Genomic DNA, 27,059 nt, shown 5'->3' on the forward strand with positions numbered 1-27,059 from the left:
TGATTTTTTACTTCAATTATTATAAAATTATTTATTAAAATATTTTTTATATTTATTAATAAACATAAATTTTTTAATTTTTACTTATTTGTATTTATTAACTAATTGTACAATTTTTTAATTCATTTTTATATTCAAATTTTCTTAATCTTACTCATTTCAATTTTCAACTAAAGTTTGACCAACTGGTCCAATATTATTATGCTTCCTTATTGCCACTTGTCTTATCTTCCTTGGATGGTTTTCAGACAGCTGCACACCTGGATTTGTTATTGTCATTTTTTAATTGCACAATACCCTTAAAAATCCAGAAAGGTCTACCATATGCGAGGATAATATTGTAATTTCATCGACCTAACGATTGGCCACCTTGTTGTCTTCTCTATGCCTTGCCATCCGTCACTCTCACAGTCTATCTCCATTTCCGAACTTTCCCCTAAAAAGGGAAAAGAAAGGTTATCCGTAGTTTCCACCAAAACCGATGGGCAAAAAGGTAAAATGGAGCTGGTCCTCCGCATTAGTAGGAGCAACATCAACCACGGCAGCGGTTGCTCTCCTCAGCGCGAAACCTAAGACCCAACTTTCCACCTTATCTCAATCAAGCTCACTTCCTTCAAGGTCAACCTTCCCCACATCGACGCCGAGCTGATCCTCACTTTCCACATCACCAACCCCAACATCGCGCCTGTCCATTACTTTTCGACCACTATGTCCATCCTCTATGAAGGGTCGTTACTCGGGGCGGCTCAGGTGAATGCAGGGTCCCAGCCGTCCCGGTCGTGCCAGGTGCTGAAGCTGCCAACTCGGCTGAAAGGGGTGGAGTTGGCTCACCACGCGGGGAAGTTTTTTGCTGACGTGGCGAAAAGAGAGATGGTGCTTGATGCAAAGCTGGATATTGGTGGTAAGGCAAAGGTGTTATGGTGGAATCATAGGTTCAAAGTCCACGTGGATAGTCATGTTACCGTTGATCCCCTTTTTCTTCATGTGATTGATCAGGAAAATAAATCGCAAATGGAGATTTTCCGTGCTTGGTAGTTGTATAATATAATCTTTAGTGCTATATATTATTATTGTTTTGATTTGTGAAGTCTATTATCTGTCTAGAGGTCTCACAATAATAATTAAGTAACAATATTTAGCATATTTATTAATAACCTTATAATACAATAAAACTAGTTTTATTTACATAAATGAAAATTAGTAAATTTAAGTAACAATAAATGATGTCCTTGGAAAGGTATAGTTAAAATAATTCATTTATTTTTTAAAAAATGAATTCGATTAAGATTAAATTTTGATTTTCATTACTAATATTTTTTTATTTTTTGGGTTTTGATTTTTCAAAAAAGATCTTATCCAAATTCACACTAAGGAAAAAAAATTTGTTAACGAAAAGTATTTAGTTTCAAATATAATTCCTATTTAAATTTTACCCCACTCAATAACTCGAATGAAGCATATGATAAAAGGGAAAAAAACCCTCTTTGAAGTAAATAACTTTTTAATGTTCAATTTCGATATTATCCATTTTCAAGTATTTAATACATCATTAATAGTGTTTTAAATCCCATTGATTTTAAAAGGTTATATCACATTATCTCATCATAATATATTTAAAAGATATTGTAGGCACATATTTTGTCCAAAAACATATATAATAATAAAAGAAATTAATAAAAAAGTAAAAAAATATATTGATTTAAACTCTGACAACAAAAAACAAACTATTAGAATGGTGGTGTTTTTTCTCTAATACCAATCTAATTTTTATAGTATGAAATCCAATAATTTTAGGTCACCAAATAATTTTTTCTTAAAAAAAAAACCAAAACGTTCATAAAATTATCTCAAAAAATCTGAGATTTAATCTCCAAATCAACTTTATAAATAGAGCTAACTCACATAAGAAATAAGGGAAGGAACAGGAAGAAAACTTAGGTGGAAAATATTGCCAAAAAAAAAATACACACGCACACATAGAGGATTAAGCTACTAGGTTCTGCAAAAGAAAAAAAGGAAACATATACACACACAAGCACAAAAAAAAAAAATCAATCTTCTTTGACAAAGAAACTAGTAGTAAACACAAAAAAAAAAAAAAATTCAAAAAAAAAAAAACTCCCGAGAATAAAATTCTCAATCTATGAGGGTTGAGATTTTTTTTTTGAAAAATATGATTTTGAAAAAGTGTTTAGAAAATAAAAAAGAGAAATCTGAAAATTTTTTTAGATTTTTTTGAAATTATTTTAGGTCGTTAGAATTTGGAAATTTAAAATTGTTTTACAATCGATTGAAGATTTTGGCTACCAAAAATTGGAAAACACACTAAAAACTAGATTTTGTTGAATTTTACGATACCATTGAAAATTTTAGCCATCAATGCATAACAACAACCAACCATAATCTGGGCTTCACAATGACCACCGGAGAGGAGGATTTTTTAAAGAGAGGGGCTTTGGTTTTTAGAAAGAGAGAGAAAGGAAAGGAAAAATTTTTTAAAAAAAGTGTTTTATAAATTATAAAAAACAACGCCGTTTTGGAACATCCAACTTGTGGAATGACTTGTGCTCCAATCAATGTGTTGACTTGACTCGTTTGGCAAGTTTTTTTTTTTTTTGTTTTGTATTATTTTATTTATTTTATGTTAATTTTAATTTTTGGTTTTTTATGATGATGATTATTATTATTATTATTATTATTATTATTATTATTATTCATTTTTCAGAAAATGAGTAAAAATAAAATAAAGTTAAATTAAAATGTAGATTTGGTAAAATAAAAAAATAATATCCATAAATCTTAAATAACAATAATAATAATAATAATAATTATTATTATTATTTAAGGAAATTCAAATTTTATTGCATAAATTTCACCAAAATGTTGGGATAATTTAAGAAATAATTTTTTCTAATAATAATAATAATAATAAATATAAAAAAAATGAAAACTAATGAATTGTATAAGTTAGTCTTTTAAATGTAATTTAAAAAAAAAAAAAGAGATTGGCTTTCTTTAATTATTGTAATTAAATATAATTTTTTGAATTTCATCATAGAGTTGGGATAATCTTAAAATTATTTTTACTAAAATAAAGATTTATTTAAACAATATAAAAGCAAAAATAATAAAAAATAAATCAAAGTGTTTCTTTAAATAATCTCTTAATTACTACAAAAAGTATTTTTTGGATTTTCACTAAAAAGTTTGGAAAATCCAAAACAAAAAATTAAAAGAATTTTTTTTACTAAATAAATTATTCATTTACATAATAAAAAAGATAAAAGAATAAATAGTAAAAAATAACAAATAATGGAAATAATTAAAATAAAAATTAATTAAATATTTAATTTAATCTCTTAATTATCATAAATAAAAAAGAATTTTATTTAAGATTTCGTCAAAAAGTTGAGATGATCCTAAAATTTGTTTAAAATTTTTTAAGATCTCGTCGAAAAGTCGAGATAATCTTACAAATTACTTAATAAATTTTAGGATATCATCAAAGAGTCAAAATATTCATAAAATCATTTTTAATAAATAAATAGAATATTTTATGACAAAATTTTGAGAATTTTATAAATGGTCAATTTTTTTGAAATATTTTTTAAATAAAGATTTTTTATAAATTCTGCCAAAACGTTTGAGAATTTATAGAATACGAAATAATAATAATAATATTGATTTCATAACAAAAAGTATTTTTCATAAATAAATTTTAAGAAATTAAATTTAAATATAAAAAAAGACTACATCATCAAGATTAAAATATTACACATGTTTAATTGATATCATTTTTTGAACAAGCGACTTGAACAGTATTGTAAAGGTTTTAATATCTTCCTAATTTGTAATTATATTTCTTAATCTAACTTTAGTTTTGTAGCCTTAAATTTTTTTTAGTAAATTTTAATTAATTTTAAAATTTTTATCAAAAAATAATATTTTTAAATAATCAATCACACTTTACAAAAAATATTAGTGACGATTTCGTAAATTTTTATGAAGTTTAGCTATTGGGTGATATGTATAAATAAATTAATATAATTAAATATATAATAATATTTTAACCAATTTATGAAATAATAATTTTTATTTTATTTTATTTTAATTTAGGAGAAGTTATTGTTTGGTAGCATCATACACCTGTCTCGAAGGAATCAATCCATTTCTTTAATCAAACGGCAGATGAGCTTCCTTCCGTAAAACCAACCCAAATCCGGGCCCATTTAAAAGCCCTCCTTACAAATCCTGTACAGTACACATTAATTCTACAAGACCTAACCCCCTCGTTCCATTTTCCAGAAGAATTTTTTACTCTTCACTGCTTCAGCTGCTCGGTAAGCGACTTCTCTCTGTTCCCATTTTTGTTTGCTTTTTTTTTTTCTCATTCTGCTTATATGATTCAATGGAAGTCACGGGCTTTTTTTTTATGGAAAATAATTTGCTTGTTTATTCTAATTTAATGTAATAAGTAGTGTAATGCTCGGTTCAATTGTTACAGGGTTACTATAGGATTAATGAATTGAACGCAGAAATGGAAGGGAAAATCTGGGTTTTAGTTTAAAATGCTTACCGATGATGGTTCATTGGGTATTTAAAACGTTTTTGACTAATACTCTTAAATGGTTTAATCATTGAGGTCTTTGAAGCCTGAAGTTTTTCATTGTTTTAGGACAATATGTTGATACCTTCATTTGAAGTTGATGTGATTTTCAAGTGTTATGAATCATGGTTATGTAGTTCTTATTTGACTATATCTATCCTCGCATTGATAGAAATTGACTCTGTGTTACAGTGGTGATACGTGATAATTAGTTCTATACGTTTGGTTACGTAATTGTCTCTGATATGCTGGTTGCAGGTTTTTTAGGCAACTACTATGGCAACCAGAATGGCCGCTAGATACATACCTCGCAGGTTTTCGAGTGGTGGGAAAATACTGAGTGAGGAGGAAAAGGCTGCGGAAAATGTTTACATCAAGGTACACATTCGTTACAGGCTTTTTCCATTTATCATTTGCACATAAACATTGTTGTTTTGGTGTGAGCTCAGGTTTCAGAGGTTGTTTTAACATTCTGATAAACATTTTTGTTTAAACTGCTTTCAATTTCCTTGTTTCCTATAGGTTGTATTATTTTTACATTTTTAAAAAAAATTGTCTTTCCTACAAGGGTTTTGTTTTTGTAGGCCTATCAATTGTTTTTCCTTTTGCTAGCATTTTACTCAACTTGGGATTATGAATAAGTTGATGTTGCTCATAATCCTTCTATAAGAGAAGGGTACACTGTAAGGATCTAAGGTCTGGATGAAAGGAACTGGTATCAACCATTTTTGGCCTAGCAGTGACAAGGGATATCTAAGGATCTTGTCACTAGAACGTGTTGGTCTATTACATGCAAAATGTGACGCTAGTTATCATGGTTTTTATGGTTGTGAAGATTGAAATATTCAGAGACATTTGGATGCCTCTAACTGTGCTATCTGGGTCTTTCTGGTGGCTAATATATTTGATAGCAGTTTAGTCTAGTTCTAAAATAGATAGGAACACATCCATAACCTCTTTTGTCCTATCCTCTCTGAGTTTTGTAATGTGGGTTGTATGCCTTTTTGTTAACATAGATTCTTTGCCTCTGATATCGCTTAAATACTCTTTCATTTATGGATGATAATTTTGTTAACATAGATTCTTTGCCTCTGATATCGCTTAAATACTCTTTCATTTATGGATGATAATTTTGTTGCTGATTACATAATCTGGTTCTATTTAACGATGATTCAATTTTTATGACTACTGGAGAGCTTTAGGTCTATCCTTTGGAATGTCTTTTCTTGCTCTCTCGCAAACAGCAGGGGTTTGAGTGTTTTTTCTCTTCCTTTTTTTTTCTCCCCCTCATTGCATCAACTAATAGTCGAAAAATGATGCCATCATCTGTTGATTATTGTGAATGTCTTCCCTCTCTTATTTTTCTCACATAAGAGTCTTATTATTTAGCATTTTGGAGGGCATGCATTGCTCCTTTGGGCATTGTAATTTCTTTGAAATTGTCTATTTTAATTTGCACACGAGTTCATATGCACACGATGCAAATGGAAACAATATTATAGATTTACAGTAATCAATGATGCTCAAGTGGTTTGTACTTTTATATGTTATATTATTTATGTTATGCATTATAGAAGTTTGTATAAATGATTGTTTGTGTCTAAATATCGCAAGTTGATCTTGTTATTCGTTTCTTGCTCTCTCACTCTTCTGCTTCCCTTCCAATTTGCCCTCTTATCATGATCCAGATTCAGCAAAATGTCCTTGACCATGAGTATTTACTTTGTTTTTCTGTGTTATGATTTGTTAATGTACTAACAAAAAGTTATATTATTTTAGAAAATTGAGCAAGAGAAATTGGAGAAACTTGCACGCAAGGTATGCTCTTATAATTGTTATCTTGATCTATTATGACCTAAATTTTGTAGAATGTGGATTAGATGCTTAAAAGAGTTTTTAACTGTTTTTTCCTTTTATCCGGGTAATACTTTCCCTTAAAAAATATTATACAACAGCTGATAATACATGCACTAACACTTGCCACTATGAATGCCCACAAAGCTTCATGCTTCATTTTGTCTAGTATTTAGAGGAACTATGTATGTTCAAGTCAAATGCCGACGGTTTTGCCTGCCACATTTAAACACTTAAAAGTTTGAGTTATTTTGTAACAAATACGGATTATATATTCAAGGAATTGTTGAAATATTCAGGGACCCAAACCAGAGGAGAAACCAGATGCAGGTTCAGGGGCTTCTGTGACTGATGCTAAGTTTACCAGCTCTACCTCAACATCAGGGGCAGCAACTGAGAAAATATCAACTGATAAGTATCGGAACTATGCAGTTCTTGCTGGTGTTATAACCTCTGCTGGTGCTCTGGGATGGTATCTCAAATCCAAAGACAAGAAGCAAGAAGTCCATGACTGAGGTTAATTTCACAGGATTTTGGAAGTGAAACATGGCATGAATAGTTACCCTACTACTCTGTAGTTGAAAATAATCCAGACTTCTTGCAAACAGTTTATGTTGTTTCTTGATATGACAACAGAGGTGTTTGATTTACTGGTTCTTTGATCTCAAAGAAAAAAAAAATTGAAATTGAAAGAACAAAATCATGATATTCCATTTTGTTTTTTTTTGTTTCTTTTAATTGGTCTAATTCGAGTTTGTAGATTAGGGTACAGACAGGCAGTGAATATTTCATTATTTCGGAATAAAAGTAATTTGAGATTTTACACCATCTAAGAACTTTGACTAAGTTCTCTTTGTTTTTCCTTTATAAGTTATGGTAATCGGTTATCTATCAGGATGCTATTAAGCAAGGCTTAAACATTCCATTATTTCCTCTTTTCTCTTCCACTGAATGATAGGAACGGATTAAACCCGATATGAAAAAGACAAAGGAGATATTAGAAAGACAAAGGAATAGAAGGTTTCGTCCTGTTCGATAACTACAATATTTTTTTTATTTTTGAGTTGTATTTTTTTATAAAAAATAAGTTAATACTTTCGGTACACTGTTATTGGTTAATATTTATCACTTGATAGCATATTTAACCTGGTTGGTGATTTTCTCCTCTATTAGGAATTTCATATTACACATAAATGAAAATCTATAACCCCTATTGTTATATACCATACTGTTCTCATAAATTGAAAATTCATAACCTTTATTGTTATAGATTAGTATTTCACTTTACAATGATACAAAATGTTGACGAAAATAAAATTTGAATCTTATTATTAAATGTAGTAAAGTTAAAAACCTAATTTACATGTTAAAAAAAAAAAAAAAAAAACGTAACATTCATACTTGAAATCTGTAACCCATTGAAATAAAATAAAGATATTATTAGCATCGAAAGACGCCTAATGAGAAAAAGAAAAAAAAAAAAAAGTTACAGCAAAAACTGACGAGACCGACTTAACCTTATTTTATACGAATGGGATTGCAAGTTGAAAGGTTTAAAGTGAGATACAGGACTATGTCTTGCACTTCAACTTAACTTTGCTACCCGCTACTCAGCTGCTGTCTTTGAGGTCTGAGATAAAAGAAAAGAATAAGCAAAGCATATTAATAATAATAATAATAATAAAAGAAATGGAGAAGGGAAAGAGACAAGTGGTTGTTTCAGGTTTGCAATTCGCTTGTACCGATGATGTCCCCACCAATCTCGCTACTGCCGAGAGGTTCTTTTCTTAGCTCTTCCTGTTTTTGTTTCGTTTCTCATTCCATCGTATTTTTGTTGGGGGTGTTTTTTAGTTAATTTGAAATTTTGATTGAACCCAGATTTTGGATTTGCTTTGATACTCCTGGAATCTGTCAAAGTTATTTCCTTGGTTTTCATATATATTGGTCTTGTGGGTTGTTTTTGTTATTCTTCTTTTAATCAATTTTGATGAGTTTTGGACGCTTCAATTTCATATTATATGAGCCTGTAAATTGGTTGCTTGATTCTTATATGAGAACCATAAAAAAGTGATAGAGAGACTGATCATGGTTATCCACTCTTTTCAAGTTAATTTGCTTTATTAAACTGTCCAGGTTTGAACTTTGTTGGGGGTAAGCTAGAGTTATTGCCTTCTTGGTGCCTTTTCCTGCGTGGTTACTCATGCTTCACACCTAACGACAGTGAATGCCTGAATTTACTTATATGTAGAAGGCTTTAAGCTCACAGCATGGGTGGAAAAACTCTATTGAATTTTATTTTCATCTCCTTGGCTTGAACATCAATTTCATTTTGGCTTCTGTTTTCTGATAAATTTTTTTATAAAAGAGTTTGAATGTGACATTTCACTTTAGCTCTTCATATTTCTGCAGCACATTTGTGAAATTTGGTATTCTCAATCTATAAATCTTATTTTAAGTCTTAAATAGTGACAACTGTTATGATCCTTAATGCTACTTTCTCCTCCTAGCTGGTGCCATCTTTTCTTAGGATACCTGTCTCTTTTGCCTTATTGTTGTGGTTGATCCTTTTCATCTTGGAATTTTGAACTCAATTCAAGGAAACAATTGGGAAGATATTGATACTTTTACTCACCAAATTGAAAAACGGGATTCTAAGTCTTGAACTATCTAGTATGATGTTCACAAATTCTTTAATGCCGCAAAATTTTGCATATTCTAATCCCATGAAAGATTGTCTCTGTCCACATTTTTAACACACAGTGCATGTGTGCATGTCCACAGCAGCTTTTCGAGCATGCGTATGAGGTACTCATGGATATGTTAACTGAGATCCCGCTTACATCTTGATTTCATTAAATAGAGAGCTTTGTTAGGATGTTATATCTCCAATAGCTTTCAATCTCTTAGTGTTTAAATATTTGTATCTATTTTCCTTGGAGTTTCAAAACCTTTTTTTGTTAAATCACACTAATATTTCTAATACTGATCAGCCATTGCATGTGAATGTTTGAAGTGCATTGATCTGACTTTCATCTTTATACAAGTCATACTTGTAATTAGGCTGTTTTCTGGTCCCTTTTCTTTTGCTCAAATAAGTTTTTTTGGCATTGCCATTTGAAGGTAGTAGAGATAAGAATGCTAAGATAGATTGGTGTATATCCAAAAAGGGGCATGATCAGAAATGGTAACATGTGTAAAAAGGTGGGAGTGGTGCTAATTGATGGTAAAAATCAGAGAAAAATAAAACATTTAAGGTGATTTGGACATGTGAGGCAAGGTCTACAAGTTCCAATAAGAATATTAACTTAGTGAAGGATGCCATATTGCCATGTTAAATGGGGAGGAAAGACTAAAGAAGACTTAGCTGTTAAATGTAAAAGGGGATCTTTTTACTAGCTTATTGACAGTATAGTTCTAAATGGAGCATATTGATGCAATAGATTCCTGTAATTGACCTCTTGTAGTGAGGAAGGGTTTGTTTTGGTGTGGTTGTCTTCTTTTTTCTGTGTAGCATACTCCACTTTCCCTCTCTAATTTATATGATATTTTCTTCACTTCCCCATGCTTTACCTCTCAATGTATGATTAGCACATTTTGCACGCTTTTTTTCCAACCTTCTCTTTTGCTTGTTACATGAGTAACCTAAAATGACTCTCCTCTATGCAGGTTGGTTAGGGCTGCTCACGGAAAGGGAGCGGATATCATTCTTATTCAGGTATGTCCTCTTGAATTTTAATATATTTGGCTCCTAAAGTGTTCAGTCTTTCCTAAGAAATGATTTCCTTTTTCTTGGTGAAACATTTCTAGTATAGCGTGTGTAGTAAATGCCTTTTTTAAGCTACAGCTTTTTTTTTTTTTCTTTTTGCATCTTTATGGCTGTTTAACTTCTAGACCACCCCTCAACTGTGACACATCATCTATCTTGCTAATGCTGAACCATCTGCATGAATAATTAAATGAACAATGCAATACATGCCATAACTAAAAAATGATTAGTGCTGGAAAAGAAATTAATCCAGAAAAAATGACAGAAAATGTTCATATCTTTGACAGGTAGAAACATCAATAGGAACCAGAAAACAAGTTGTGATGCTAAAAAAAATAAAAAAATAAAAAAAAACTGAGACTAAGATGAACAGACTTTGTTCATGGTACTGCTTCTGATATATAACATAATAAACTAGATTAGAATATCTGCCATAAAAAAACTGATACAAAGAGGGATTTCAAAATTTTTCTGGGAAAACAGTTTATGATAAGGTACTGCTGCTACTTTAGATTCTTTCTTAATGGATGGAAAGTTGCTCCCTTAATGATATAGTTGTTGTGAAATCCTGGCTTTCTAAAATGGAGACTTGAACAAGAAATGGCTCTAATTTTAATGTTACCACAGAATTTTCTCTCATGTCCTCCAATACATCTGCAATTCTGTTTCTGCATACTGTAATTGGTGGTACAATAGAAATGTGCTAGTCTGATTGATTCAGTCTGACAAATTCCTTATTATTTGATATTTGTTTAGCTGTCATTCTTATGTCTTTATTTGTCTTCAGGAATTATTTGAGGGTTATTACTTTTGTCAAGCACAAAGGGAGGATTTCTTTCAGAGAGCTAAGCCTTATAAGGATCACCCTACCATTCAGAGGTAACATTACTGCCTACTGATTGGCTTATATATTTAAGTTGATTGGTTGTATCTATTTCTTGTTTTCTCATATAAGAACAACTAAATTGGCCTTCACTTCCAGCTTCTAATTATTTACTCAATCGGGCTTGTTTTGGCCCATGTACATGCTTTCAGGATGCAGGCACTTGCAAAAGAGTTGGGTGTGGTGATACCTGTTAGCTTCTTTGAAGAGGCAAACAATGCCCATTTCAATTCTGTAGCTGTCATTGATGCTGATGGGACTGATCTTGGACTATACAGGAAATCTCATATCCCCGATGGACCAGGTTTAATTTAAAAGGGAATGCTTCACTTCAATATGAGATCATTCATATGTATTTTAATTATTAATATTGAGTTTCCTCTCCACTCGTTCAGGATACCAGGAAAAGTTCTACTTTAATCCAGGTGATACAGGCTTTAAGGTAGGTGCCTAGTAAAACCTGAGTTTAACTGATACTAACATTTGTTTCAGAACTTTGAGGTTTTATGTCGATCTGTCTTGATTCCATTGGTAACAGGTTTTCCAGACTAAATTTGCAAAGATTGGAGTTGGTAAGAGCTTCTTTTCCTTTTTGACGATGTTACACTTCCGCTTAATCTTTTCTTGTTCAGCTTGAAAATTTTTTTAAAATAGTTCATCTGTCACTTGAATGACTCAAAGTATGGTGTAACTTGTAATTATTGTTTGCAATCACAGTCTCTATTCTGGGGTCAAAATTGGCACTTGGCAACATAAAGTAATTGCAGTCTTGTGTCTGTTTGTTTGATCAATTTACCTGCAAAATAAAGATGTGGAAGATGACCTAAAGCAATTGCTTGATTTTGCATGTTAAGCCATATGTTGGGATCAGTGGTTTCCAGAGGCAGCCCGTGCTATGGTTTTGCAAGGTGCTGAGATATTGTTTTACCCTACGGCTATTGGCTCTGAACCACAAGATGAAGGACTTGATTCTTGTGATCATTGGAAGCGAGTGATGCAAGGGCATGCTGGTGCAAATGTGGTAAGTTACAAGACTGCTGGACTAGCATTTTGTCTCAACATTGTAATTGCTTTTATTGTGTTTAGGTTAAATTGTGATGAGATCTTTGAAATTCAGATTTCCCTTTCTTGACTTTCTAGTTACTTTTTAATTTCCTGTAATAGGATAGATTTTGTTGGATAAAGACATTTTGTTTCTAGTGATTGTAACTGAGGATTAATTATCCTGATTATTCTTTTTTTATGAAATTTAGAGAGGAACTGCTAGCATATAAAAGGCTTAAAGGATATTGTCTTTATTTAGGTACCTCTCATAGCTTCTAACCGCATTGGAAAGGAAATAATTGAGACAGAACATGGAAATAGTGAGATTACGTTCTATGGCAATTCCTTTATAGCTGGTATGAGTTTGATGATTCTTTTCTTTTCATCAACTTTACCTGTCTGAAATAAGTCTGAATATCAAAATTTTGATTCCAGGACCAACTGGGGAAATTGTTGCAGCTGCTAATGACAAAGAGGAAGCTGTTCTTATTGCACAGTTTGATCTTGATAAAATCAAATCCAAGAGAAGTAGCTGGGGAGTGTTTCGTGATCGACGGCCTGATTTATACAAGGTGCTTCTGACATTAGATGGCAGAAACCCATCATCATGATTCAGAGCCGCGTTACCATCACTTCGTTGTTGTAGAGATGATCAGTGAGTGTTCCCTTCGCTGCCATGTCCTATTTTCAAGACTTGAAAGAACAGAATGACATGTTTAGATGACTTCCCATTAATATGAAATAACATCAATAAGAAAAACCAAAATTTTCAGTGATCTTACTGTTTGTGTTTCTGGCCGGTCTCTCAACTACTTTATTCTTCCCAATACCACCCGCGATGCGAACTTGAGTCAGGGGCATGGGGCTTACCAGTCCAGGGGCCAAGGCTCCAAACATGGCAGAAGAGCCCTGCTTAGGTCAAAGATTTTTGTAATGGGATGAAAGTCAAAATACTTGGGAAGTTACAAATAGGAATGACCTTGGATAACTAAAACCAATAGCCAGATAGCTGCCGCGAAACCGTTACTTGCAGCATGTTATTTAGCACGCCCATGCAATGAAAACAAACAAGAAAAATTCTCTGATCAATCTTCCCCTCTTTTCTGCTCTCCTTATCTTTACCATTTCTGCTTTTCCTTCTCCGTTCTTTTCCTGCAGATTCTATCAGCCCGCCGCCCTCTGCCACCCCTATGGGTCCCTTTGTGTAGCAAAGCAGCAGAATCACGAAGTTGGTAGCATCCCGTTGGTCCTGAGCTATCCATTAGAGGATACTAACTTGTAAGGTTTGCCTAGTGGACCACTTTATCGTATCATCGAGTGGTTCAAAGTACTACCAGTTTTACCTTTGGCTCGTTTGATATCCAAATCTCTTTTTTCTTCTAAGCCTTTTGCTATCGAAATGGATCTCGCTGATCCCCAAAATCTGCCTGCTAGCCATTCACCGGAGATAAAACGTGTCTATTGAGATTGTTCTCAAATTTCTTATCTTCCCGATCGGAAGGGAATTGTTTAACGATTTGACATATGCTTGTTTTGTGATAATTCAAGTTTATATATGCTTGTTGAATAGGTTGAAGCTAATCTTTTGGATTCAAGTTCCAAATTTTTAACTGCCCTTACAATTTCAAAGCTTACAAAACATTATTCGTTTGCTCTCACATTCCAATTTTGCTGGTAACTTGAAAAAATAGTGTTCGAATCTCAAGTTTCTATTTTTTATTCTTAGATTATCATCTTTTTTGTAAAAAAAAAAGAAATAATGTCGCCGTAAAATCTGAAAATTGGTCTTCTGTTTAGATATTTCAGTGTCAGCTTCAATAAGTCTATGGAATTGAAGTTTGATTGTGGCATTGAAATTTTTTCGTGATGTTTAAACCGTTATAGTACTCCAATAATCACATTCAAACTTCAAATGAACACTAAAAAAAAAAAAAAAATCCATCTTGCATGTCTTTTACGATCTCGTTCAATACTGTTGATTTTTTTTTTTTTTAGCTTTTGCACTTGAAACTTTTTTTTCTTTATAAAAAATAAAATTTTAACAAATTCGTCAGCTTATTAGGTTGTGCTTTCATTTTCCTTCTTGGCAGCGGGCACACATTTTTCACACTTTTTAACTTTCTTCCGCACCTCATTAATTAATAATAATTTTTAATACTTGTTAGTTCGAATGATAAGAAGTTTGATTTCGTTAAATAAAATTTTGATTTTGAGTCTTGTAAATAAAAAAAATAAGTATTAAGAGAATTTGCATCTTTCATAAGATCCGATTCAACTCGATTTTTAAATAATTAAGATTCAAAATGATTATCGCATATCAAAAAATTTTAGATAAAAAAATAATATATTTTTTTTAAATAATGCATCTGGCTCGATTTGTTCACATTTCAAAGTATAAATTTGAGTATGAGAAAAAACAATTGAATAAATATTGCATCTAACTGAAAATGCCCAAATTTATGGTTCCATTTCTTCATAACTTGGAAGTTCCTCAATTTGACTGTCTATAAATTCTTAATCAAAGTGATAAAGATGAGGTAAGGTATGCAAAATTAGAATTTTGAGTTTCAAACTCACAATTTTGCCAAAAGAAAAGAAAAGTAAATAAATACAAGCACCAATTTGTGACATGCATGAATTAGTTATAAAAATTCTAATGCTAATCTCACTTTGAGGGATCTAAAGCCATATGGTTACTTCTTAGTGAATTATTGAAATAAAAGGCAGATTTTGGGACGTTACACTCGAAAACTAAGCTGAATGAAAATGAACTTGTCACATCAATATTGGAACAAGTTCTACAATTTTAGGCATTATGGCACTCATTGGTCTGAGCAAATCATAAATGTTTGATAGCAGGACTTGAGATTGGACATATTATATTATGACATATAGATTCAGGATTTATTTTTTCTGAATATTTATTTATAATATATATTTAAAAAATTGTTATTATTTTTATTAATTTTACCGATAAAAAAAGTGTACACGTAAATTTTTTATTTTTAATTTTTAGAGATGTTCAAAAAAAAATTTCAAAGTATAAAGATGTACTTGCCGGTGATAACATACACATAAAAAAAAATTGAATATAACATGATTTAAAATTTTTTCAAAAATCATATATGAATTTAATAAAAAAAACATATTTGATGTTTTATGTAATCATTTTAATAAATTAGATATTTAAATTTTAGATTGTGCAATTTTTTAATTTTAAATTAGTTAATAAAAAATATTTAAAATTTGAAGAAGGGGATAGCAAAATGAAACCGAAGCAGCTACGAAACCATAAAAACAAAAACAAAATTATCAAGTAGATAGCAGGTAAACTTCTGTAGTTATTAATTAACAATATCCTTGAGAACTAAAATACACAAGTAAAGGTTGTTTCTTTTTCTTTCTTTTTTTTTCATTTTCTAATATATGCATGCAAATCTACTTAAAACATTTTTTTCATATTGCAATTTGGCTAAATAAACTTCATTTTCTGACTGTTATCAGGCTTGCCATTTCTCTTTACCTTCATCGATGTCATCATTGATTCCTTCTTCTAGATATTCTACTTCATCCTCTTCCTCAAACTCTTCCTCTTCCAAGAATATTTCATCATTTGGCTGCACAAAGTGCAGCTTCAAGCGCCCATCTTCCCTAAATGCATGCAAGAATTCCTGTGTTGGGATCCTTACCTCTTTCAGCACAAACCTACCGTCTTCCCTGTAAGACTTAAAGCAAACCCATGGCTTCCCACTCTTCCCAATACAAGAAATTGGTGGTGGAAATTCTCCTACATTACTTACTCTTGACCTCTTGAATTCACCATACAAATTCTCTGTTGTTGTATGCTTATTTGTAGCAATAATACTACTTGTTTTCTGCTCTTTGCTTTGCCAGTCTTCTTTCATCTCATTTTTCATGTCCTCCACTTCATCAGAGCTCTCAAAACCAAGTCCCTCAGTGCATAGCTGCAGGCTCTCAGAGTTCAATGAAAAGCTTTCGCTCTTCTTGTGGCAATTACTGGTACTGTACTTGATGATCTTTGGGGTGCTTGAAATAAACTCTGGGGGTGATGAACATCTATCGTTTTCATCATTTCCACGGAAAGAATCGTTCCTGGAGAGCTTGAATGTACTGTTTTGGGGATCCAAATCTATTATAGGTGCAGAAGAAAATGGTGAAATGGGACAGGAACAGGCTGAGGATGATTGAGAATTTTCCTTGAAATGAAGCTCACCAAAGATTTCAGTGAAAGAAGATTGCTCAATAGGTTTAATATCTGGCTTGATTTGGTTCCATGATGAGAGGGATTCAAGCAGAGTTGGGCTTTCTGGTAATGGTTTTTCAAAGATGTGTTGAAGGCTTCCACAGGTAGCCATGGCTTGGCTCTCCACTATTTTCTCTTTGAAAGATGATACTTAAACCAGAGAGAAAAAAAATAAAGAGCAAGCAAGCAGCAAGGAAGGAAATATAAAGAGATTTAATTTCTCTTTTGAGGGTTAGAGTGAAGAGGGAGAGGTAGAGAGAAAAGAAATGGATTGAACAATCAAAGGGGAGATGCTACTAATTTGGGTACCTCTTCTAGTGGAGTGGAATAAGGATGGGTGGTTAAGAAGGTTGGAGTCAATTTGGTGGTCACTATACTTTTGTAAAATTTTGAGTACTTCTTTGGACATTTAACTTACTATTTGCTTATGATTCTTTATTGTATAAAGGAAGTCATAATTTTAGAATTGAAAAAGAGGTTAAAGAAATTTAAATTTTAAATTTATTGAATGTTATATTTTAAAAATAATTGTATAAATAAATTAAATTAAATTTTAAAAGTTTTTTATAACCTTTTATTATGTGCTAGAATTGTAGCACTAGCAAGAGCATTATCTATTGTCACGGTTGTGTGGCTTAGGACTTCAACTTTTCAACAACTAAATTTAGATTTTTGTTTCACATGAAAGAAAGAAGGGTTCAAGCTTAAAAAAGGTAAAGCAGAGAAATTCATGACTCTAGCAAGGTTCTAGACTGAATGAAGCTAATGGCAAACTAAGTAGTGCCAAATATTTTGATTTTTTTTAATTTAATTTTATATTTGATATACTATAAATATATAATATTTATACGCTATCTAGGAATCGTGAAATATTATCTTATAATGAATAAATTTGAAATTATGAAAGTCTATTTCACCATTTTCTTCAACGCGAAAAAGCTCCACCTGGATCCACGACATCTAATGTCCTCCAAACCCAGCGAATAACTCCAACCTAGATTGCTTGGTTTGAAGTTTTTGTCTTTGTTTTTCATGGAGGTTTTCGTGAGGAAAGATAAGTTGAAATTAATGGTGAATCATAAGACAAAGTTGATTTTTTAATTGCATATTTTGTAGAAGGCGGATCTTAAAACATAGTTAACAAATAAAATTTTAGTTTTTGTTAATATTAAGGTTTTGTGTTTCATCCAAAAGTTTTTTTTTTCAAATTTGACTGATTTTATACCGATTTTTTTCAACTTTGGAAGTTGTTCGGATCTTGTTCATGAATCATTGAATCATGCAAGACAAACCTGAAAAAAAAAAAAAAAAAAAAAAAAAAAAAAAAAAAAACCAAACCCTATTAATTCTTTTTTTATTTATTTTTGAGAAATTATTTTATTTAATTAATTAAACATGGGAACTTTATAAATATTTATTTTTATAGATTTTTATATTTTTTTACTTTACTCATTAATAAATTAATATTTTATGATTCATTAATAGTTTTTTCCATCTAATTTTCTCTTATATGCTTGACACATCTTGTCATAGCAACATTTTGCTTCCAATCATAAAATGCCATGTAGCAATGTCTTCAATTCTTTTGTTTAGTGATTAAGAAAATTTTAAAAAATATATAAGAGGAGGCTTTGAACCCACGATCTTTGTCCTTGAACTCCATCCATTAAAAAAAATATATGATGCTGTCCAGAATGTATTGATGTGATTTGTAGAATAATTTGCACCCTCCACATCTTCACATCATCTTATAAAAAATTGGTCTCGCTAAGCCTCTAACATTCAATTTCCTTTTCTTTGTTTTTTAATGAGGTTAAGCCATTGGTTAGAGGATTTAAAGTCTTAACTACCAGGTCCACCATGACCATTATAGTATTTTTCAGAAACTGCTGTCGGCTCCCAGAGTTATTGAAGCCTACCCAAATTAGTACAATTGATATAAACCACTACCCTCCTTTTTAACGTTTAACTTCTTTTGGAAGAGTTGGGGATTTCATTAATTTCAGGACCATGGCAATTCAAGGTGACCAGCCATTTGGAGCAAAACTTCCAAACCTAGATTTTTTTTTTGTAAGAAAATTTTTTTGAAGTAAATAAGTTGTTTAATTTTTTAAATCAAAATAAATTATATGATATTTGATAATTTAAAATAAATGATTATATTATGCATTCAAAATAATTTTAAGATTATCAATAAAATTTAAATTCAAATTTTTTATAAAAAATAAATTTTAATTAATTAAATTAACTAGTTGTTGGTTCAAACCTGAATTATATTATTAGATAAGAGAGTGAGCCACAGTCAAGTGGCCATTTTCAGCTTTTTCTATTCCTGTAACTTTCATTTCCACACGCACTAGGAATTTTCTGAACGATCCCTTTTAAATATCCACTCCTTTTTGCTTTTTAGAATATGATTGGCTTGCGATTCTTCATTTTCGGTGGCCTGTCCTTGTATGCGTAAGCAGGATATCAATATAGACCACCTCTGGAAGTATCTGCCAATGTACTAAACAGGAGGTGCCGCACAGTTGTACGATCTTCTTTCACCACAATATGCACTGGCTTTCGGCAGCGGCGAGCATCAAACTTTATTTGTCTTTATTTTTGTGGTCCATCAGCTTTGATTGGGTGCACCAAAACCTGAGAACAAGTTTTTGAATCGAAATGAAGAAACTCATATGCTTCCAGGCAGAATATTAATGTAAAAAGCTTCCATATACTAAATTTGTTAATTTTAAACATAATAAATTAATGCAATACGAACAAAATATAAAAATATGAAAATAATATAATTTAAAATTTTAATAAAAATTATATATAAATTTGATAAAAATTAAAATATATATTTAATATTTGATATATCATCACAAATTATGATAATATAAATTTTTTTATTTAAAACAAAACAATCACAACAATACACAAAACGAAAAATCTACGTCATAATACGGAAGTTTCTTAGAAGTCAGAGCATAATAGACATTATTGGATATAAGGACCAGTGGGGGAATGAAAAAAAGAAAAAAAAAGAACGAAAGTGAATTATTATGGGAATGACAGTGACGGTGAGAAACCACATTTGATAGGATTCCAATGTTGATAGTCGTTTTTATGAAAAGCAGAAATGTTAGGGTCAAGCTATGAAGTGTAGAATCGTCATCCATGATATTACAGAAGGATAAGCAAACCACTCATCACACTGAAAAGATACATGAACATTTCACAAATTTTTCATCACAACTTCCAAAATGAACAAACATGCACAGCAATCTTGTCAAAGTATCAGTTAGGGCCCAACTGCTGTTAAGCATCCTTCAACGCCATGCTTCAATACGTTCTATCCTTGAACCTATGCGGCTCAAATTGCTGATTCCTTTGGTCTTCTCAACAGGGTTTGTAATCTGAAGTATGGATTGCTGCTCACTAATTTTGTTGGGCCCCTTCTTGAGACTTGAATTACTTGATTGACCAATATTAATCTTTCCAGTATTTATTAGAGTACCAGGCTTCAGATAGTTAGCTAAAATGGCGTCTGTTTCACTGATAAACGTTTCAACCAGGGCTGGAGTCTCATCAGAATGATCTTCATCACAGATTTGTTTGAGGAAAAAGGGTATCTGACTGTGATCTTCTCCGTCTGTTATCGCAATGTTTAGACTGTAATTCCTGAAACTTTCTTTTGAAGGTTCTTCAGCAAAGAATGCCAGCTCTTTCTCTTCATTAGCTTTTTCAGTATATTGAACGCAGGAGAGTGAAGTGCTCTGATCTCCCTTGTCATCAAAAGGCTCCAGACGGGATGCCAGGGTAGGCTCTACCACAGAATCCTCTCTTTCTCGCAGGGTCCTTAAGATAAGTGTCTTGAGAAAGTTCATCACTTGGACTGCATACATCAATGCAGTCAAAGGATCTGCCATCTGCAGCCAAAATAAGCCATAAAGACAGTCATTGAACCAACAATCAACCCAATACGCGATCTGCCTTGCCATAAAATTTTTCTCAAATGTTTGAATAGATGATGCGGGAAAGATGCTTAATAATCCTTCTGAGTGACTTCTCAGTGGTAAGAAAAGAACGAAGTGGAGGAGATGACAAAGAAATGTGAAAGGGCTATCAATGAACTCAGAAACATAGGAGGGCGAGACAGGGGATTCTGTTGGAAATTTATCCATTCATTACAAAATTACCTGATGATCAGTGTGTAAGATGGGATTGGGACCACAAATCATAATGAAGGAAAATGAATGATTTACTAATGAAGTACTTGTTTTCAGTACCCAATGTAGACACAAACTTATTCAAATGTAAATTAGATCCTCAAGAAAATGTGATTTAGGAATAAATTTGTTTAACACCTCGTTTTTTCTGTTTTAAAAGTGAGTGGCGTATGTTCTGGTCAATAGATATGTGAAATTCCTAGAAACTCACCTGAGTCATGTTTGGTGCAAAAACCATAGCAATATTGCGTGCGTTCATCTTGTTTAGATGTTCTTGCTGGACAACATCAGCCATGAGATTGATGGCCCAATCCAGTAGAGCAGATTCGGTTGGAGGTAGAAGTCTTGCAAGCTCAGCACACTGTTCTTCTGTCTGGCATCGCATTACTTGCTCAGGAGATAAAGAATCCAAAACTCCACTCGGAAGTTCTCTGAACCAAGCCTAAGAATAACAAACATCAAATTAGTATATTAGGATTTGATTAAAAAAAAACTGGTAAATTTAAAAGAAGATATGGTTAAATTCATTTTCCCCCAGACGTATGTGGATATGCATAAGCATAAGATGCATGTTTATACATTAAAGAATGAGAAGCAATATCTAAGAAAACTGTGTTCCAGAGCCCAAGACATGTGCTTGACCACCACTCAACTGTATACATCATGTATAAATAAGGACAATGAGTTAGATCTCTCAGAAAAAAAAAATTCCTATAATGGTTGAAAATTATTTCTCCGGCGGCAAATGCAAGCTTGCCAGAATCATCCTTTTGAATATCAACACTGAAATTCACAGTGAATAGGGAACTTTCTGGCTGAAGCAACTGCAGCTGAAAGGATAATTTTTTGACTTAGATTGTTGAGACTGGAGACCAACAAGATGAAAAGGCTCGCTGAGTCATAACCTTATCTGTATAAACTTTTCACCCCTCCCACTCAATTACAGTTTCTTCATATGTGATAGCAATGGCCGTCATTTCCCCCTCCAAGTGGGGAAACGGGAAAAAGGACCAACAGGATTATAGATAACAATTGTCCAACCAGAAACAAGGACTTCAGTTGGTTGTTGATCGGTTACTTTCAAATCCTTCCCAAGGGTGGTGATGCTTAAGGGACGGGGAGAGTTATTCCCAATTGTGCAAGGTGATGCTGAAGAGACGGGAAGAGCTATTCCCAATTGTACACCCTAAGGCCAAGGGGACCTCCAAATGTTCCAAAAAGAAAATAATATGCATTTATGGCTACAAAAATGAAGAATAAGTTAAACAATATTTTTAGTTTGGAAATCAAATTAACAAAGAGCATATTTGCTTCCCCATAAAAAAAATTATGCATTATGGGATGAGGAATTGTTAAACACAGGACTCAAAAGATGCGTCAAATCCATGTTTAACTTTAACACATATTAATTAAAGTTTTCTTTTACAAAATCATGGAGTCTGAAAGCAAAATATTACTTGAAAAATTGATGGGTTAGAGCATACAGCCACAACTTAAGCAAAGCCCCATAAGAAGAAATATCTTTTTCTATTCTTTTTCCCTTTTTTCTTACCTTACCTTACTTTCCAAATTATGTTATATTGGTTAGGTGGTAACTCAGATGCACCTTGTCAAACACACCAGAAGGTTGACCAATATAAAGTATGTTGATTAGAATGTAACTGTTTTGCATGATTGTCATCTTAAGTAATTCACCACTCTGACCATAAGTCACCTACACAATTATCACCATCAATCACCCAATTTTCAACCAGGTGAGCAACTGGTGAGAGAAATATTATTATACAAGCTAAAACTAACAGAGAAATTTTAAGATCATCTGCAGTAAGTTCATTTCTTCATTCAACTCTATAACCCAATACAACTTCAGATACAGGTAAAGGAATGACAAAGTGAGATTAAATGACATTGCTATACCTTGATTAGTCCTGCCAAACAGTGTACGTCAATCCCTTCTGGAACCACTCCACCATTCAATTGTTCTCTAACATACTCCTCCTGACTGTTTTCAGCATTAATTCTAAAAATCCCTTCTGCCTGCATGTGTGAAGTCAACAGTAAGCTGAACTCAGGGCACAAAACTTACAAACCTTAAAAAATTCCAAATAACTTCAACAAAACCAGAAATGTGTAGAAAATTGGCCCTAATCAGATAGATAAGAGGAAATGCAAAAAAAAAAAAAAAAATCTAAATTCTCCACTATTTGGAGCTATAGCATATTGAAGAGGAAGGATGAATAAAGAAAGAATACCTGCAAGCCTCCTTGAGCATACAAACGTCTTTGCATTAGCAAAAGTATTGTGGGCACACTGTTCCCCCTGGAGTCATAGGACAACTGCATGGATTCTGTGGAAACTCCAAAGACAGTTGCACTACCAAAAAAAAATTATGATGTCAAGTGTTGATCAAGAGAGACTGCTTTCAGGTGTCAGGGTTCTATACAGGCCATGAGTTTCCTACAAATTACATGCAAGGAATATTTTTTTTTTTTTTTGGAGGAGTTGCTGACTCTGATTGAAATTAAGAAGACTAAACAGTACCATTGCCAATTTGAAACAATCAAAATCAAGTATTTCAACATTTTGCATGTATGTATATGTATTTGCATCTGCACAGCAAATCCAACTCGAACTTTCAAGTATTTTCCATGCTGCATCGAAAAAATTCTGAACCCTAGAGAAGCTGCATCAAACACTTTGACCTTTTATGGAGACTTGTTTTCTTCAATCCTTATAAATTCTGATCTTAAACATATAAGCCACAGAGAGGGTAAAAAAGACGGGGCTAATACTATTTCTGTTTAAAAATAAAACAGGGATGCCCCAGAAATCTTTTATCCTCTTAACTTGTTTCCTTTTCTGAAGGGATAAACAAAACATTAGTAGCATGAGGACTCTTGTCAATAATAGATGTGGAAGAGGTAGAATGAGAAAAGAAGTCTCAAACTGAAATTTTGCGATCAGTAAGTAGCCTAATTGAACTACTTTCATTCTTGAAAAAGGCTCTCTACCACAGCCATGACATAAACTCCACAACCAAGACAAATTGGCATTCCACATCATCACATTCAATTAAGTTCTGCAGCAATCCTGAATAATAAAATAACTGACCAATTGTTTTAGCTCATGAAGATGATTGATCTAAGAAAGCATGCTACACATTTTTACCTTCCACCATGAACTCCACATCAGACTCAAATTTTGTGAAAACCATAACCAGCTTAGAGATTCACTATCCCAAAGGAACGCAGATGTTTTATCATTTGCAAGAAAAGTCAAAGTGGAAGCAGAACACATCAACTGTATATGTCAAAAACAGCACTTTCCCAGCTAACAAGACAATGAGACTGGCACCTCTAAACCTATTCCTGCATCATACAATCAATTCTAAACTTACACTCAACACTGATACCCTATTCCCCCAATGATGATCCTTGAGGGAAGACATCGAGGAGAAAAAAATACAAGAAGAATCATACAGAACTCTCAGAAATGGGTGACTTTTACCAGCAATGTCTGAAACACAATGACAAAGCAAGATAAGCTACTAGTTGACCCAACCATGGAAATTGGAAAAATATTTCTACCCAGCATTTAGGCATGCCTCATTTAGTCACTTGACTTAGCAATGGACCTCAACTTAAAGGCATTTCAAAAATTTTAGTTTTTGGTACTGATCAGAAAATATGGTGTGTTTGGAGAGCAACTGCACTTGATAAGCAAATAAACAGGCTCTGTTGTACAAGAAATTAGAAGAATTGAAACAGAATCTTCTAAAAGTAGTTAACTTTCAGGGAGAAATTAAAAAAACTGCTTCAAATACTCACAGATCCTCCGAACGAACATTCCTAGTCAAGCCATTTGTAAATATACCTTAAAGCAGTAGTAAATTTTATGATTCTCAACCACATGTAGTTGATTGGTAAAATATACCACATGAAAATGATTAAAAAAGGACCATCCCTAGTTTCAATACTTGTCTTCCAAGGACTTCTGTATTTGGTCAAACAGATCAAGCCAATTAAGCAAATAGTGTTCAACAAATGGGATTATAACATTGTTATAAGACTCGAGCAAGAATATTCAACCTCTCATATAACCGTGTCTCCTTCCAAATACATGCAATTACATATGGCAGTTCTAAGAACTTGATAAGCCAATACAACATCCTAATTGTCAACAATTAAATAAAAAAAGTTGAGAATTTCATGAATCTGACAAACCGACCAGATTTTTGGAGAAAGTGGATGGGGTTCAACAACTTAATCATTGGAAAATCTAACTTTATAAGAATTGCATGTCATAAAACATCACCGAGTCAACAAAAGAAATCACAAAACGCCAATGTCCTAGTTGAAAACACAAATTTCACACTTCCAATAATTTCTCATTTCAAAATTTAGAGAAAGTAACAGAACGTCAATTTAAAAAAAAAAAAAAAAAAAAAAACATAATCACCTATTGAAATTAACCAAGTTTCAGCTATTGGCATTCACCAATACTGAGCCCCAGCAACTCCATATACACCAATACAATCATCACAAAAAAAAAAAAAAAAAAAAAAAAAAAAAAAAAAAAAAAACCAGAAAACCCACCATCCAACAACCGTCAAAGCCAATAGACCGGAAAAGTAAGAGCAAGAAAAGACTAAAAAAAAACCCCACAAAAACACACATTCACATTTCAACAAAAAGAAACAGCCACAAAAAAAAGAAAAAGGGAACTTTGGTAAAGAAAATGGGAAAAGCAGAAACCTTGCACTAGGAGCTCTCCTGGGAACTTCAGGCTCAAACTCAACAGGCAAACCCAAGAAGCCATTGAACCTATCAAAGGTAACATGTGCCACATGTCTGACATTGGTTGGCCACCCGATCTCCATAGCACAAAGCTCCCTTCTATCAGTACTCTTACAAGCAGCCAAAGATTTCCTGAAAAGGGTCACAAGCAAAGCCAACAAAGACAGCTGATCTCTGTCCTGTTTCTCTCTTTCCTTCACTTCCTCCTCTTCTGGGTCACAGCCTGTTACATTAACAAAGTCATCTCTATCACTTTGTGCGCAGGTTAAGGATGTCTGGGGTGCACAGGATAAGCCCGGTTCTTCAGAAGAAGAAGAAGAAGACGAAGTATTAGTGCTTGGAGGTGAAGGGAAATGAAGGACCTCGGTCATGGCTGGCAATGACAGTAACGTTTTTCTCGAATATAAAAACCCCCAAAAAATTATTTTTATTTCTCAATAAAACCCAAAAAAAAAAAGATTAAGGAAAATTGAAAAAAAAAAAAAATTGTCTTTTAGAATCAGATTTGGAAGGGAGAGCAGTTAGAGTTGGATTGAAGGAAAAGGGTGTTTTCAAAGAATGTGGGACGTGAGAATCATTAACTGAATTCACAAATAAAATATAAAATTAGTATTAATTTTCTTTTGGGTGTTTTTGGTTTATGGGATTTTGGAGCGTTGAAGAAGCAAAATTTGGTGGGAAATGAAGAGAGTAATTATTAATGGTTATAAAAATGTGGCAGCTTGATGTAGAAGAGAAAGAGAAAAAGACTTTTCTATAAAGAAAATGTTAATGGCTACCTGAATTATGGTGGGGTTGTAGCTGTATAGGGAGATGGAATTGAAGCTGATTTATTGGCTTTTGAGATGGATGGCATTGCTGGGGAAAGAAATTCCATGAAATTCTTTAAAATCAATCTGATTTTGATGTCTCAGTTATACAGTATAAATTTTTCTTTTTGAAGGGGAAACTAGGCAGTGGAATTGAATGAAAGTTTTTGTTTTTAGCGTGTAAAAAAATTGAACGATAAAAACAATTTTTAAACAAATTTAATTTTTATTTATTTTTATTTATTTATTAAATTAAATAAACAATAATGATAATATTTTATAATTCATTACTCAAATAAAAAAATTTTAAATATAATAAAATTTATTCATATTTAATTTGTTTATAATCAACATGTAAATGAATAAAATATTTGATAAATAATTCAATGTTTATTCATTTATTAAATTTAAAATATTATTACGGATAATATTTTAAATTCATTGATTAAAAGAATATATCACGAATATAAAAAAATAAATTTATCTTTATTTTTCCTATTATGTAACATCATTTTTAATTTTTTCTGGTTGAGAAAATAACCCAAAAAAAAATAAGTGGTTTTGAGTTGAAAAGTCTTTTTCAAAAATGCTTGTTAGAATCAGCTGACGGTGATTTTACAAACCAATAGTATCATCTAATTATTTTCCATTTTAACTTCATGGTGGCTTACAATTTCAATCATCAACCATTCAAGGTGATTCCCAATGATTTCAACTCATTTTCTTTATGTTGTGTATGCTTCAAAATCTTTTTATTTTATAGCCCTTGAACCCGAGAATTCAGAGAGATGACATGTGCATCTAGCCACCAAGATCAAGA

At 32.3% G+C, this 27,059-nt stretch overlaps 4 protein-coding genes and 1 pseudogene across 5 annotated transcripts; 3 read left to right on the plus strand and 2 right to left on the minus strand.

Annotated features, from left to right (window-relative positions):
* The first annotated feature begins 27 nt into the window (after window positions 1-27).
* On the plus strand, window positions 28-1,087 carry LOC111302083 (uncharacterized; annotated as a pseudogene).
* A 3,127-nt stretch (window positions 1,088-4,214) lies between these two features.
* On the plus strand, window positions 4,215-7,110 carry LOC111302085 (uncharacterized protein At2g27730, mitochondrial-like). The gene is made up of 4 exons (XM_022898024.2): window positions 4,215-4,340; window positions 4,865-4,984; window positions 6,386-6,424; window positions 6,760-7,110. The coding sequence occupies exons 2-4, from the start codon at window positions 4,883-4,885 to the stop codon at window positions 6,973-6,975; spliced, it is 357 nt and encodes a 118-aa protein (XP_022753759.2). The 5' UTR covers window positions 4,215-4,340; window positions 4,865-4,882; the 3' UTR covers window positions 6,976-7,110.
* Window positions 7,111-8,012: 902 nt separating this feature from the next.
* LOC111301265 (N-carbamoylputrescine amidase) lies at window positions 8,013-12,932 on the plus strand. 2 transcript variants are annotated; one of them, XM_022896810.2, is made up of 9 exons: window positions 8,013-8,238; window positions 10,127-10,175; window positions 11,014-11,105; window positions 11,262-11,413; window positions 11,505-11,551; window positions 11,648-11,681; window positions 11,964-12,130; window positions 12,413-12,509; window positions 12,589-12,932. In XM_022896810.2, exons 1-9 carry the CDS (start codon window positions 8,150-8,152, stop codon window positions 12,762-12,764), a joined length of 903 nt encoding a protein of 300 aa, XP_022752545.1. In that variant the 5' UTR covers window positions 8,013-8,149; the 3' UTR covers window positions 12,765-12,932. The 2 variants fall into 2 exon arrangements, with proteins under 2 accessions (XP_022752545.1, XP_089600872.1); XM_089744746.1 differs by lacking the exon at window positions 8,013-8,238 and adding an exon at window positions 9,243-9,265.
* A 2,524-nt stretch (window positions 12,933-15,456) lies between these two features.
* On the minus strand, window positions 15,457-16,729 carry LOC111301267 (uncharacterized). The gene has a single exon (XM_022896814.2). The coding sequence runs from the start codon at window positions 16,527-16,529 to the stop codon at window positions 15,654-15,656; it is 876 nt and encodes a 291-aa protein (XP_022752549.2). The 5' UTR covers window positions 16,530-16,729; the 3' UTR covers window positions 15,457-15,653.
* A 2,769-nt stretch (window positions 16,730-19,498) lies between these two features.
* Window positions 19,499-26,342, minus strand: LOC111301266 (rho GTPase-activating protein 1-like). The gene is made up of 5 exons (XM_022896813.2): window positions 25,389-26,342; window positions 22,887-23,007; window positions 22,552-22,671; window positions 20,846-21,076; window positions 19,499-20,334 (listed from the first exon to the last, which is right to left on the minus strand). Exons 1-5 carry the CDS (start codon window positions 25,799-25,801, stop codon window positions 19,735-19,737), a joined length of 1,485 nt encoding a protein of 494 aa, XP_022752548.2. The 5' UTR covers window positions 25,802-26,342; the 3' UTR covers window positions 19,499-19,734.
* Window positions 26,343-27,059: the final 717 nt, after the last annotated feature.

This window comes from Durio zibethinus, chromosome 15, assembly GCF_047325235.1.
Source record: "Durio zibethinus cultivar Kanyao isolate XHJ-2024 chromosome 15, ASM4732523v1, whole genome shotgun sequence".
In the NCBI taxonomy this organism is placed as follows: domain Eukaryota; kingdom Viridiplantae; phylum Streptophyta; class Magnoliopsida; order Malvales; family Malvaceae; genus Durio; species Durio zibethinus.